Raw genomic sequence first — 15,922 nt, 5'->3', positions numbered from 1 at the left:
TCTACAGTGGTAAAGTTTGGGGTCCAAAAATACAACTTTTTGACAAAAAGGAATATTGGAACACTACTCATTTGTTCCCTTCCTTTATAACAGCCAATATTATTTAACTTTAAACAATGCCACTAGTATGCTTTTTTTTCAGTTACATTTGCTTACTTTTCTACAGTGAAATTAAGCCAAATAAGATTCAACTGTGTTTATGAATCACATTGATTTTTCTGGGTCTCATGTACCAGATAATGCTACAAACATTAGGAATCTGAAAAGAGAGGCAGTAAAGATAGGAAGACAGTTGGGAGCCAAAACTACCAGTGTGTAGTGGAAGTTCAGTTTTCACTGTATGATTACTTGCACTACTCCTTACATTTACATTAGAAACAGATAATCTTAGTCATGGCAAGTGATAGCACCAGATGTCAACACCTCAGACAGTGCTGATGTTATTTTCTTACTTGCCCTATGAAAGCTGAGGTAGGTTCACCTAAACGAAAAGTAAGAGGGGGTCATTTGTGCATTTTCCTAGGTCAGTTTTAAATTACCTCTTGGTACACAGTGAGGGAAGAAAAATGACACATCCATTCTGGGAGTTAAGAATAAATTCAAATTAAATGATTCAGCTTGAAATCACTACACTGAGCAGAGATATCATAACTCTAAATAGAGAGTTATTCAAACATTTTAACATGGACATCTGAATATAGAAAGTCTAGTAATGACATTCCAGCAGAGAAAAATCAATCACACCTCCAGTTATAGCTGGTAATTAAAATGAGGTGGAGTATATTAGCCTTAAGAAATAAAAGTGCACATCATTTCAAAATGTCTAACCATTAATGATTTCAGTTACGTTAAAACTCAGCTTACTGCACATTTCCTGGGTATACATCCAGCAAAGTTTGTTCCATGCAAGAATGGATCAACTTCATGCAAATAAACAGAGTAAGACTGAAAAGTGTGCATAGGAATACCAGTCCTTGTGTTAACTCCCCATCTAGCATCAAACTTGCAGAATGGAATTTCTGCCTATTGTCATTAGCTTATTAGGCTTAAAATGTTAGCTTTTATTTCTTATGGGACAAGAGGAAATGTCGGACGTGGAAACTGCTCAGACCTATGCCAGCTATGGGTATGTTCCTCCACAGAAACTGCTCAGCTTGCGAGGAAATGGGAAAGACTCTCCATTTCAGAGGGAAAATCTTTCCATCTCAGACTTTTAACTGTCCCTCTTGATCTCCCATCCCAATACTGTTTGTTCACAAAGAACCCATAAGCTTAAGCTTTTCTCTCTTTATTTTAGATATCATCTCTTACTCCTGTTTCTCATTCTCTTTGAGTGTTTGGATCTTTGTACAGTATGTGATTCTCCTCTGCCAGGTGAAGGGGTTTTTTCTCCCTACAGTATGAAAGGTGCTTATGTTAAAACAATTGAGTTAGGCAGAATCCGGCCCTTGAAACATAAATCTCTGTGCCTACTTCTCCTTCTAAGCCATTTCCACTAAAAAAAAAAACAACAACAAACCACCAAACAAAAAAAAACAGGAAAAAAAACCCCACCCAAATATTTTGGATGCTCTTAGTCTAGACAGAAGACAGTTATCTCAGAATAATATTGGATAGACTTGTAAAGCAACCAAATAATTCCTGGTTTAGACTGATTCATTGCACATTCAGCGTATCAAACCAAATTCCAATGGACATCCAGTACTCCATTTCAAGTACTAACTTCAAGCCCTTCTAAGTTGAAATAGTGTAATGTCTTTGAAGTAATTGTTCCTGCCTAATGGATACTTAACCTGGGAAGGTAAAACTACTTCAGTGGATCATAACCCAGCAGACTATGGGAGCTCGGAGCTCAGCTGTATCCAGACTCTTCATCATAATAAAATTCAGGTCATGTATGTGACCAATCTGGTGAGAACTATGCATCTGAAAAACTTTATATGTTCACACGATAGGTTGCAACAGCCCAGCTGATGAATACGTAAGTATCTGCTGATCAAAAGACCTTTTTCAAGCAATAGTGAATCATTAAGTAAATATGTAGTATTTTTTGCTTAGTTATTATTTTGACTTTGTCCTGGATTAACATTTCAAAGCTATTTTTTAAAGAAATTACTGCAAGTGATCAAAAATATGAAGGTTTAGCCAGTCTTTAGAGAAACACCATAGGCAAACTAACAGTGGCCTCAGCTGAAACTAGCTTAATGAAAGAGTAAGAATCTTAGGGACCAAGTAAAACATTGTAATAGTGGTTAGTCAATTTAGGACCCTTTTTTTTTACAAAATGTAGCTTGGTGATGGTGGAGGAAGTTATATCCACCTGCTCAAGATGCTTGGAAAGTATCAACAGTCACAGCTCAACTGAACCCAACAAAACTGCTAACACTAGTAGAACTAAACAGTGCCAGCCAGTAGAAGGACCTTCAGGAAATACATTAGTAGATTTCAGTACAGCTTTCAGGACATTGGATCATCTTACAAAATCCATCATTACCATTTGACAGCAATCAGTTTAATAGGTGGCAATTTCAAAGAGCAGCCAGGGACTGAATTGCAAAAAAAATCACAACTCCTCAACTTTAAGAAAATAACTATATGTATAGTATTTTCTATAAAACTATGAACATCTTTATAGGATAGCAAATCCATAACAGTGGATGGAATGGACCACCTCAACCAGCCTAAGCCAGGAATATTCCAGCTTGCTTGCTCTATATTTGCAACATATTCGGCAAAGACACTCAAAGATGAGTTTTGGGGAAAGTTCATTCTGCCGCTGTGTATGGCAAAACATCAGCTACTATTGCCTTCAATTTATTAGTCACTTTGCATTACCTTATGGTCTGGGAGTTCTGGAAGGCAGTATCATTAAGCCAAGCACTAAATGCACACAGGACAAAGGCAGACCCACATCCAAAGAGCTTACAGTTCAGCTCTTTAGAATGAAAAGTCAGAATGACTTTAATTAAGAAAATGCAAAAGGGAAAAAGGAGAAAATAACCCACTATAGACAAAATTTTTCAACCAAGAAGCCTGAACCCCAAAGCTTAAAACCAGACTTAGTCTCATAAATAAAAATGATATATTAAAGGTGTCAGAAATATGAGTTCATACTGAAGGCCTCATAAGCTCTGTGACTTTAAAACTCACGAATGCAAACAAAAATCAGACTCACAGCCAAGAATATAGACTGACGCTCAAACTCTATTCTTAAAACAGGTCTCTGGCCTTTCCTCCACCCACTTAAGGCATATATTAAAGCCAAGTGTTGGCCTAGATTTCAACCTGGGTTCCATCAGTTGTTATGAATTTACACCCAAGTCTCAACATCTCTGCATAGGAGCTGCTCATGACTCTCTTTAATCATCAGTGGTAGTCCTCTGTGTATGTTTGCACATACACATGGGGGGGAGAAGGGATGAATTTCCAGTGTCAAAAAAATCAGCTGAATTCTGCACTCCCACACTGAGTTTGGCATATGAAAATCATAGGCTTTTCACAATCCTCAGTTATATTATTCATGCAGAATGCACTCAGCTTTCTATTGTTCCTGTTCTCATTGTTTATAAATGAGTCTTTGCTTCATCTTGGGATGGAAGTTCCTTTAAGTTTCCCTTAGTAAAAGTACTTCTATAATGAGGTGTAGTGCTAGCACTCAGAGGGTTAAAGAAGTTTCATGAAATGTTTGTGTTTCTGAAAAAAGAAACCAAACAGTATTTTCTTTCTTTGTTAAAGGAAAAATGAACAACTGGAGCTGGTCGATTTGTTTTGGCCGATCTGATATAGGTTACTAATTGCTTACTAAATGTTTTGGAAAACAATTAAGTTTCATTTTGTTCTGTTACCACAACATTTGCAAAGGAAATTTCTAAGTATGTTAAGACTCTTGCTTTTATACCTCACTTAAATATTCCCAGCGTTACCACATTAAAAAAAATATTACCCTGAGACATGGTCTTCAAACATTGTGCACAGCGTAAATACTATTTCTCATGACAGGACATGAATTGTAATCAGAAACTGCCGGTCCCTTCTGTTATGGCCAATACAGCTGCAGAAAACCATATAACCCTTGTCTAGCAATACTGCAAATTTCATGATTTAGCTTGTTTGACAGTTCAGGCTGTCATCATTAATCCTGGTGATTGTGCAAGATTCTGATGCATTTCCCCAGCTTAGTTTTTTCAATCCAATTTAAGTTAATAAACAGTGAATTGTGAAAGAAAAAAGTAAGTTAATCACACGGCAACTTAATCGCTTTTGGCTTCAGAGGACATCTTTCTGCTTTGGGTCTAATATCATAGCATTTTAAAGGTAGGTGGGACTGTTTCTTTTACTCCTCCATTTGTAGCACACTTTCTGCTTTTAAAGTTCAAAGGACTTCTTTTACGCTCTTATTAAGGCTGAGATATTGCAGATCCAAAGGGGCTAACAGGCAGATTGTTGCCTGACATACTGAAACCAGAAAACCGAGTCAAATTTATCCATCCATATTTTAGAGTGAGAAGAAATTTCTGTTTTGAACTAAAGATTCAAGAAACATAACAGTTTGACAGTTATTAGAAATATATTTTACTAATGTTAAGCAAATAAATAATTAAATCTCTCCCCAAACCATCTCCTGTCTACTTGCAAATACCAATGGACTTTAAGAAATTTATGGGGTTTGTCTTTTTAATATTAAATCTTAACATATTAGCTCTTAACACAAGTGTAATGAAGCCATCCACAAGCGCAGTACCTCTAAGCCAACAATCTCTATCTTCTTTGGGCTCTCCTAATGCTCTGGACTGCTTTCACCTGCCCTCCCCTCTTCTCACCTGCTTCTCTCCCTCTGGCCAGATTCTGATTTTTATCACACCAGTGCAAACTCCGGGTAACTCCAGGGAAATATATTTCTGGATTTACACCTGCCTAACCAGCAGAAAATGTAAATTGGGCTGAACAGTATTTTGTTTGCTCATAAACAGCATTTTTCCCCTTTAATTTATGAGAAAAAAATAATGAAGTCTAGATTCTATTGGTTATACAAATAATTAGTAGTTCTGATTCCTTAACAGACCCTATTGAAAAAAGCTACTCACAGACTTTTCCACTCAAACATACAAACAGAACTTGGTCTTCAGTTAGTAACAGAGAGAACAAAAAGTATTTCTTTCAACAAAGATAAGTAGTATAGGTCATTTGAAGGAGTGACAGTAATGCAGTATTTCAATTTGGCTTAAAACAACAGTTATTTGTTGATATACTTGCAGTTTAAGTGACAGGTTTTGTCTAAGAAGAAAGGAAAAAGGTTGCAAATATTCCTGTCACTGCTATATTCCAATTAGTTTTAGTGGAGTAGAGACGATAGATTAAAATAACCCTGTGTAACACTGGAGAGTAAATAACCTACAAATCTCAAAACTCGCCTGTGTGTGCAACAAGGACTAGCACTGAGTGGAGCACATACAAGTTAAAAGCGCATTGAAAGAACCTTGGGTTGTTTTTTAATTTAAATCCATGCCTATTCAAAACAGTCATATCTGAATTTCTAAGAGCAAGCAAAATCACTATGCATTTACCATACTAAATGCCTTTTTCATCAACTAACAAAACAGAACAGATACAAATGAACCAATCAGGGATTTCGAGTGAGCTATCAGTGCTAGAAAAGCTACTCTGCACATTCCAGTTGAGTCACCACAGAGAAGCAGAAAAAAAAAAAAAAGGGAAAAAAAAAGGGGGGGAAATAAATTACTGTGTGCAACTCCATCTGTAAACTGCTTCTCCCGCACTCGTATGTAATAAAATGTGTTGCTAAGATACAAGCTGCTAAAGAAGTTCATTAAAGGACACTTTAAACAAAGCTGCTAGACTCTTTTCCCTTTAAAGACTGCTTATTTGGTTCTGTCCCTTGTGTTTATAATTAGATCCTCTATATGAGAAATTGTGCTCCATTCAAGCCCACTCAGCAAAGAATGTTAATAAAATAACGTAAATAAGGCACTGGCTTAGGTTGTATATATTTATGGGCTACGGAGCTGTTGATAGGAATACATCAGAGTTCCACTTGTATTTTTTAAATGCAAAATAAAGCTTTTCCAAGTAGCTTCTTTCCAAGCTGGAGAGCAGAAATGTCAGCTTCTGCACCCAGCATTAAGTTAACTTTCAGAAAATACTTTCAGGCAAAGAAAACTGGCTTCTTGCCCAAAGTCTGGAGTTTCTGAGATGCCCCTCATATAAGCTTTTATGTGTGAGCCTTTGTTATCTACACTGAGGTAAAGGCCAAGATTGTTGATGTCTTTCACCTGGCAAGCATTATCTTTTCCATCTGTGTATGAGTTCCTAGATGTATGTTAACAATTCTCAGAATTTCCTTGATCTTAAATATGTTAACAACATAAATAAGACTATTTTGTCACATTTTCATTGCCAGGAAAGATATGTTATCAAAAAGGTCTTTACCTCGTCTTATATAAAATACTTTTAGTCTCTGTAGTAACATTTTCATGGTAGGTGTATTTTGGCTTTTGTTTTGGTTGAAGGGAAAAGAATGGGCAAGGCATACTTTGCAGTCCCTCATTGTGATGAAATTACATCTAAAGAAGTAATTTCAGCATTTATCTGTTCAGCACTTAATAACACATGAGATGCATAAATCACAGATGAGAGTTAGTATCAGTGATTATATAGAAAACATTACTTGTCACTTTGTAACCTGCATCTCATATTAAATTCTGTATCACAGTCCCCAGTATGTATATATTTTTAATTACATTTTCAGGCTCATTTACATGCGCATATTGGCTTTCTGCCTGAATGATATCAAAGAGAAAGACCTTATGCTCACACCCAACCACACATACACACAAGCACATTTATACGCAGAGTCTGTACATTTCTGAGAATGGAAGCTTCTCTCATCTTTCTCATTCTTAAGAAGGCTTCGGTTCACCAATAAATCTTTAGGCAATCTTAGCTGATTCAAAGCGCTTTAGAAAAATGGAAAATTACAGAAAATGCAGGTTAATTTCTGCACATGTCAAAAGTATCACTGATTTTCACTTGACTCATGTTAATCAAAATGTAATACACATTTTCACTTTCTGTAACCTTGCATGATTTTTCATCGATAGCTGAGTTTGCACAGAAGGCCTATTCCATTCCTTCTCTCTGGGTAAGAGGTAAGCTACATCACAAAGTACAAAGATGATTAAGTTAAACCAGTGTGGAAAGGAAAGCAACCTATACCCTACACAGATCTAACTTCTCTTTCAAGATAATTGTATGTTTCTCTCGATTAAATGCAAGCAGTCAGACAAACTTTCTGGACAACACACTGTTCTTGCCACAGCCTCAATGCCCAGGCTCTTAAGACTAAGTTCCAACTCTAAAAATTAGACTGCCTGTAAAAGCCTCAAATTAACACAACCCATCATACCTACAGAATTCCCACATACTTATTGTATTGATTTTACTGCAGCAGCATTTAGGGCCAGTTCTCTGGTTTACTTTTATTCAGTCAAAGGGTCATTTTGAACTTCTCCGTGGGCTAAAAAAAGAAAATACATCCTCCTATTTTTCCCCTTCCTCTATATGTTAAAGAAGGGTCTGCCTGTACATGTGCAAAAAAGCCCTGTGGTACATATTAGATTTCAATAGATGCTTACTATTGGCAGTCGCAGGTTGTAGCTAGAACTAAGCCGCATCAGCAATTTCATATGACACTCTGGAAATTGCTACTACATAACAATAAGTAACTGAATCCAAAAAAAAAAAAAAAAAAAGAAGGGGGGGAAGCATGTTCAGGGAAGTATATTTTGGCTCAAGAAGAACATTTCCAAATAAAAGTAGTATCACCTCAAGTAAAAAAACCAAACAAACAAAAAAAAAACAGACAAAACCCATAAACAAACAACCCAAACCAAACCAAACCAAACAACCCACAACAACCTGTACATTTATATCCATGCATCAAGGGAAGTGTGGTTAAGGTGATTCAGCTATGAGGATTGGATAAATCAAATACAAGTCTGTTAGGCTGAAATAATCGTCTACTTTCATGGCAGAAAGACAAATCTGCATTTCAATTAGTCAAATTCTCTTTTTGTTGCTGTTTTTCTTTGTTCTTATCTTAAACTTGCAGCCCACTTTTATACTTCCTTTATGTCCAACTACTCTGTGTATACAAATTGCCCTCCCTGACATCATGGCCACACATACACCATTTACCACAGCCTTGCCTTATTGATTTGCAAACTTCTCCCCTTTAACTCTATTGATTAGAAATTGTGTTGATGCTCCAGATTTTGTTTTGGGGGACAGGGGAGAGAGGAAGGTATAATTTTATAATCAAGTACAAAAATACTGCATATTTTATCTTTGATCACAAAGAGAAAGGCATAGAGAGAAAAGTTAAAAGTAACTCTGTATTAACGTGCCTTTATACGCCTTCATGCTTTCAACTTGAAAATCAAATCTGGAATGAGATGAAAAGAGATTTTCTCTACTCGAACATACAAGAAGTGTTTAGAGTGATGCAGTACCCCACTGGAAATGTGAGTTAAAATTACCATTCAAAACCCTTCTCTAGCACCATGCTATAGAAAGAAGACATTTAGAGACATATTTCCCCTCTCTTCTACAAGCAGAATGAGTCCACAGACAAGATCCTGAAGCAAGGTGAACTGGTATAAATGCCTGATGTGATACACTGCTCTGGATAAGCTGCATACATGGCACAAACCAATGGAGAACTTGCTCCATTAAACCAGAAGTCTAGACAAAGACTCCTGCAGAAGCACCACTTTTAACTGCCTCTGTGTACTAAAAAAACTAAAGTAAATTCTAACTCTGAGATATAGAGTTCCTATACAAAACCACATCGAGTTTCTCTGAAAGGGTTTCCCCTTTCAAAGGGGATGTATTGTGTACATCTGAACAAATACCCGTTTCCTGCAAGTATAAATTAGATACTTTACGATGTGTAACAGGTAGCAAGTACTGTTAGTGTAAAATCAGAAGTGAAATAAAAAAGTATTGTTGGCATAATTCCTTTTTCTGAATAGACAAAGGCACTGTAAGGAAAAAATTGCTAAATCACAGGGATAATCATCATAGCCAGCTCCCCTAATGAGGCATCATGGGATTACTGGAGTTATTATAAGAGTCATCTTATTGAAGAAATTCAAAGTTAATTGAAATCAATTGTACTGTTCTGACAGCAGGTGTTTTAAGTGGCTAAAATATCAAAGTGAACTCTTTAAAATGGTTAGAATGAGTGTAACATTTACTTTTCAACTCTTAGCCCTGCCAAGTGATATACTGTACAAGTACAGAAAAATGTACAGTCAAAGAAAAATGCTGGAATGGAATAGCATTTCACATGCCAGTCAGGCAGCTACTAAACAAAAGGCGGTTCTAACCACCTCCAGTACGCATTCTCATACAGATGTGTGATTCCCATTAATCTTACAAGGGCAACCTAACAGAAGACAGCCACAAGTATACATATTTCCACTGTGTTCCACCTCTATGAAAATGTCCTTTATTATCCCCTTTCCCCAGTATGAAATGCTACTGAAAGCACAAACAGAACGCTAGGATTGCCATTATGCAAGTTTCTTCTCCAAAGAGATGAAGGCAAATTCTTCCCTAGTTTTGTCACTTTTTCTACACATAGCATAAACAACCAATAAATTACTAGAAGTAATTGAAACTTTCTGAATTACAATCCAGAACTAATCTTTACTTTGATGCCGTAAGTTTCATTTGATTCTGCAGTTATTCAGACTTCCCAGCAAACTCAGCAAGACCTCAATGTGCAGAAGAACTGTGAAGTCAAGTCCATGTTTAATACCTGCTGTCTTTGTGTTTAAGGACTCAGTGCATTGATTGAAAAGTTTAATACTTCAACTGGGAGCTCATCACCCTGTCTCCCTCGATTTCACCAAGTCATACATAGATGCAATTCTTGCCACAACAAACGGGAGTGCTGTGTGTATCTTGGGACAGAGTTTGACATTAGGTTCAACTTGATTTGGAAATGACTTTCAGGTTTTTCTTCAGTTCTCACTGAAGCTTATAACCCTTTTTTACTTCAACAATTTTGAAAGTACCCAGCCGTATGAAATACTGAGCTTTGGCAAATACCAATAATTTACCCTTTAACATGGGTAAACAATGCTGCCATTTCCAGGCACAGCACAGCATGAATTTCAACAAACCAAAAACACACTTTCTCCTTTTCTCCCAGCCAAAGATACAACATCAGTAACACCAGACATCTTGAGCTAAATTGTTTCCAACAACTTGCGTAAGAACTGTACTTAAATTTTAGGAAGTCTAACACTTTCCACAAACAGGTTTTGCTGGTGATCACCACAGGCAAAATACAGTCAGTGATTTAATTCCAGATATACTACCCAAAAATACAAACCAGCAATAACACAGGATGGGAAAGTCTGCCTGACACTAATGTTGATTTTCTGCATAGATAGTGAATTATGGTAAAGAAATGAGGCAGTGCATAAGTGAATGGCATACACATAATGTCTTTCAGGAAGACATATTTTTATTACTGCGCTCTAGGACAGGCTGTCTGAATTCAGAGTCCATCGCAGTTGAAAACATAGTAGCCCACACATGCTCATTGTTAATTTTTAAGACCCGGCTTACCATGTAATGCTTATGTCAGTAACAAGTAACTTCTGACTGGAGGTTAAAGGTTTGTGTATTTGTTTATCTTAACAATTAATAAGAGGCAACTTTCTAAAATTAAAAGACCCTTAATGACTCTTTAAGGACATAAAGAAAGCAAGAATCACATGCAGCAGAGCACCTCTGGTGTGCTTTAAGGCCAATGCTGGCTCTTATGATAGCTCTTTTATTTTCATATAAATGCTTGTTGCTTGACAATTTAGATAAAAATGTTACCGCTGCTCTGCATGTGCTGCAGATTGAAGGTGTAAAACCACTGGACCAACTAATGGAGTCTTCACACATCATATCTTGTTAAAGAAGAGGTAACCCACTCTCAAATGCTATTACAATTCATCAAAACTATAGCAGATGAAAGATACTCTTCTAACAAAAGTCTAACTTTTGTCTTTCTGAGTTGGATGCCAAATTAAGTATTGACTGAAGCTGCATCATTTCAATAATGAAAATGATGGCTCTGAGGTGCTTATTTGAAAGCACTGAGAAAATACTAAAACTGCATTTAATTCCATATTTCTCTAAACAACCAACATAAAGAAATATCAATGGCTGGCCAGGGATCCTTAATTAGGTTGCAACTTAAAATCCAACTGTGCATAAAAGTCTACCTTATACATTTACCTCATTCACCAAAAGTTGAGCTTGTCATTCAGTGCTTTCTGTCTTTATTTGTAGCTTTCAAGAAAAGGAAATACTGCCAGAAATGCCAATGACTACAACAGAAAACTGATGAACAGGGGTACTGAAAGATAACCCTCACTCCTGCTGTATTTCTAACAGATGTGGATGATGTGATCATCCATTCATTTTACTATCTGTTTCATCATCCACATGTGCAGCTTAATTGAAATGCAATTTTAGCATCTTTTGTATTCAGTGCATGCACAATCAAAGGTATACATTATTGAATTATGAATTAGTTGTGCCTAAACAAATCTTCGGGGGGGCAAGGAGGCAAGGAATGTAAATACTTATGTAAAAATAACCTCCTACTTACATCGCCTGCTTAAGTGTTTTGGTATAGCCACAAAAGTGAGAGCTTGACACCTCTAAAAGGCTCCAACCTTAGCCCATCTATTGTTTCAGTAGCCTTCAGTGCACCTCCCGCATGCCCTCAAGGACAGATAGTTCATTTACAAGCCATTACCTAACGAGCAACTACTAATTATAGCAAGTCTGCAAAGTTACACCACCATTTTATGACTTGGTCAAAGGCTAAGACCTCCACACTCATTTCACTTGTGACCCAAGAAAGATTTCAGTTTAGACCTCCAGAGGTGGCAGTCTGGAGCAAAAGGACACCACACAACCAGCCAGTCTCTTATTTATACGTTCCTGTTGCACAGGATGACAATATCAGTAAAAAAAAATCTCGGTTTCTGCCTAAACCCAGTAGTTTCCTGCTAGGCCAAATAGGCTGTTTACAGAATTTTAGCATTTTATGTTTAATTACTTCATAGTCTATAGATTTATTTATAAGGTTATGAGAAGGGCAATTCATAAATATATGACGACTGCTTACTAGTTAGTTTAGATTATACATAAATATGTTGTGCGAGCTTAACAAAAACCTTTTTCACTGAGCTGAATCAGAACATTCAAACTGTATTTTCAAATGTGTCTCTCTGCCTTATCTAAATTCCAACATGACACATAATAAATAGCTTCTCATTTACTGTGATCATAAAAATTTAAACAGCCTTGAAATAGTTGCTACAATACAGGGGAAAATGATCAAATGTATGTTCTAAATACCCACTTAGAACAGTAAAACTATTTCCATATTGAAGAAAGAACACATAAAGATGTATTGTTGCAGTAAAGGCTGTTACCTTGTTTTTTAAAAAAAAAAAAAATCTTCTACTCAGTATAGTAGTATTAGACTCAACAACTTGCTGCTTTACACTGCAAAAAAAGGACTAACAGCCCTTAGCTATCACGTAGTGTCAGATTTGCTTTAAAAAAGAAAGTATCTGATTTGATTCTATACAGTGATTAAATATCTTTGTGCTCTGCTGAGTAGGGTATTCTATCCCCTCCCCCCTCCAAAAATGGCATCAAAGCAATCAAAATGGTAATGTTCAGCATGAATGGGGCCCCATCCCCCACCTTCAAACTCTGCAGACTTTTCTCCATGTTAGAAGAAACCAACACCCCTTCCTCACAAAATGGAAGCTTCCACTACCAAATTGAGAGTGCTGACAAATTCTGATTACAATAAACTGGAAGGAAAAGGGTGGCATATAAACACTATCACCTATGGGCAAAGATTATATATGCACGGATCACTTTTCAACTTTAACCACAACTCCGGCAAAACAAAACAAAATAAAATCGGGGGAGGGGGGGCGGGAAGAAGGGGAGAAAAGGGGTGGAATCGCACACGTGCCCCTTCGCCTCTTCCCGGAGGTCCCTGGCCGGGGAGGAGGCGGTGGCTGTGGGGTTGGCAGCGCGGCGCCCCGCGGGCGCTGTCCCCGGCCCCGGTGCTGAAAGGGCTGCTGCATTCCGGTGGAACCGCGCTCGCTCCCGCCGCCCGCGGGGCCGGGAGCCGAGGGACGGGGAGGGGAGCTCAGCACTGCCGCGCCGGCCCCCAGGGGAGGGGGGCATAAGGAGCGGGGGGGTGGAGAGGGAAAGTTAACCCTGAGGGGGGGTGGCTCAAACAGATCTCCTACTGGCTTTGTCAACTGCACGTCCTGCACTGGAAGTCCTGGAAGTGGGGACAGGGGCGCGGGGGGGAGGGGGTACGGATAGTTTGGTGAGTGTGAACGCGAGTGTGCGGGCGTGAGTGTGTGCACAGCGGCGACCGCCGCTGTCCGCGGTGCTGAACGCCCGCCGCCCCCCGCCGCGCCCGGCAACTTTCCTCCCGGGGGGCGGGGAGCGGGTCACGGGCGGAGCAGCGGTCCCGGGGGTTACTCGGCACAAAAAGAGGGACGAGAAAGTTTGGGGAGGGAAGGGGGAAAGAGAGAGGGGGGAGGGAGGGAGGTTTCTCGTTTGTTTTGTTCCCCTCCCCCGTTTTATGTATTTTTTTTTCCCCCGGCAGCTGAAACAGGTTAATCTGTTTATATTCATATTTTTGGAAGGGGGGGGGAAAGTGAAAGTGCCTAAGTGAACTCGAATCAAAATCTAACACGTCAGATCAGACCAAGGGAAGAGAAAGGCAAGTGTGGAGGAAAAAAAAAAAAAAAGAAGCAGAAAAGAAAGAAAATAAAGTGATCAATAAAAATCAGTTTTGTAATCAAACCCAGCAATGGCTCCCAACTCGGCTCCAGCCTCCTCCCTCCCAAGTCTTGTTCTGCACATTACACGGAAGTGCACAAAGTAGCCCAAGACAGGAGAATTTTCCATATTCCTAAAACATGTCGACCAACTCAAAATGGACGCCTCATTTTTTTTTATTTTTTTTTTTTTTTACGTTTTAACTACTGCTTATCTTTCTACTACTGGTACTAAAATCATTCCTTCCCCCAGCAAGACATCCAAAACTCCGACCTCATTTTGAAAACATGCATTTTCTTACTTTACGCTTAGGAAAATAGATGTTATATTCCCTGCTGTCGGTATTTTTCAGCTAACGCAGACACTTTTCGGATGTTTAGATAGTGCATTGTAAAAACAAGAAGAAAAAGCAAACACAACTGAATCGATCTGTTCCTTACTTGTTTCTCATTAAGAGCTGCTATTCTTGATTGCCTTTCATGGATTTGTTTCTTAAGATCCCCGTTCTGCAAAAACGGCAACAAGATGCATATTAAAGGCAAAGTGTAAACTAATCCCTGTAATGAATAAACTTGCGATCTAGAAATTGTTCAAAGGCAAAACCGTTCCACCAAAGCCGTACGAAAGCATGCACACACAAAACACCCTCCTTAGTAAGAAAGCTCAGTGCAGGCTACAAAATGAGATCTCTTACTGATAAAGTTTCTTATCCTGCTGTCCCAGCACAACTGCGCTTATTACAGCAGGGATAAAATACTGAATAAGAGAAAAAAAAAGGATCTGCATTTACCTGTGGATCTTGCTTCATCTGTGCAACTAGTTTCTAAAAAAAAAAAAAAAAAAAAAAAATCACCCCCGAAAAAAGGAGGAATTAGAAACTGTTTCAAGTTTAATGGATTTTTTTTTTTAAATGTATGTATGTGTGTGGACGGGGGAGGGAGGGGGGTAAGGAACAAAGAGGCAAGTAAACACTGCGAGTCAGTTTCAAGCAAAGCTCATAAATATTCAAGTCTCGTCCTAATCTCTCCAACACACACACACACACTCGCACACACGCACACACTCACACTCACGCACACTCACTCAGCACTATCACCGACCGCAACGTTAACTCCGCATCTCCACAACACGCACCACATACACACACACACACAAAAACCTCAAAACAAAACTCAGCCAAACAAGCCGCAAAACTACTTTGGCGAAGTGCTCGCCATTGCCGCGGGGGGCCGGGGGGGCCCAGGGGGTCCCCGCCGCGGCCCCGACTCCCCCCCCTCCGCCGCCCCGGCCGCGGCTCCGGCCCCGCTGCCCCCTCCCCTGATCGATAGACCCTGCGACAAGAAAAGAAGGCTACTTGGTAAGCATGCACCACGGGCTCCCTTCCGATCCTCCTCTCCCTCTCAAAAGCGCCGGGGATACGAGAGCATTTTTTATTTGCTTATAATTTTATTGTTGGTATTTTTTTTTACCTGATGACATTGGATTTCCACTTTTAACGCCTCTTGCAAGCTGTGTAGCTCCATCCCTGCAACTTGCCAGGCACTTTCCTGCCACTTTCAGATCCGAATGAAGTTTTTTTTTTTTGTTTGTTTGTTTGGTTTGGTTTTTGGTTTGGTTTTGTTTGGCTTTTTTTTTTCCTCCTCCCTTTCTGTCCTTTTTTTCTTTTGCTTCTTTTTTTTTTTTTTTTGGCTTTTTTTTTCTTTCTCGCTTTTTGCAACCGACCCGCTGCCAGGCAGCCACCCCTCCCTCCACGGGAAAAAATAGGAAGTAATTAAAAAAGGACGAATAAAAAACCGAAAGAAAGACCAGGAAAAAATAATTAAAAAGTTAAAAATAATAAAAAAGGAATGGCAGTAATAATAATAATAAAATAAAATAAAAAAACAAGGAAAAAGCGACAACAACAGTCGAAAGAAACAACTACTCAGTCTGCAAAGCAAGTTCTTTGCCTCTTTGCTGGGGACACAGACTCATCACTCACTTTCCGCCAAAGTAGGGGGGGCCC

General features: G+C 38.7%; 1 protein-coding gene across 3 annotated transcripts in view; it reads right to left on the bottom strand.

The window, feature by feature from the left end:
• Positions 1-15,623, bottom strand: part of PHF21B (PHD finger protein 21B) — a 164,894-nt gene extending 149,271 nt beyond the window's left edge. The window contains exons 1-3 of one of the 3 annotated variants that reach the window (XM_061358969.1): positions 15,387-15,623; positions 14,708-14,740; positions 14,358-14,423 (exon numbers count right to left, since the gene is read on the bottom strand). In XM_061358969.1, the coding sequence (XP_061214953.1) occupies positions 14,358-14,423; positions 14,708-14,740; positions 15,387-15,440 (153 nt within the window). In that variant the 5' untranslated portion in view covers positions 15,441-15,623. The remainder of the gene's footprint in view (positions 1-14,357; positions 14,424-14,707; positions 14,741-15,386) is intronic. The other 2 variants (XM_061358953.1, XM_061358959.1) reach the window with 2 other exon arrangements.
• Between the last annotated feature and the right edge of the window lie 299 nt (positions 15,624-15,922).

The sequence above is a fragment of the Neopsephotus bourkii genome, unplaced genomic scaffold (assembly GCF_033783945.1).
Source record: "Neopsephotus bourkii isolate Nb327-2 ecotype Australia unplaced genomic scaffold, CSIRO-AGI_Nbou_v1 NB_107, whole genome shotgun sequence".
NCBI classification, from domain to species: domain Eukaryota; kingdom Metazoa; phylum Chordata; class Aves; order Psittaciformes; family Psittacidae; genus Neopsephotus; species Neopsephotus bourkii.
Note: the sequence above shows the minus strand (reverse complement) of the source record. Positions and strands in the feature narration are given on the sequence as shown.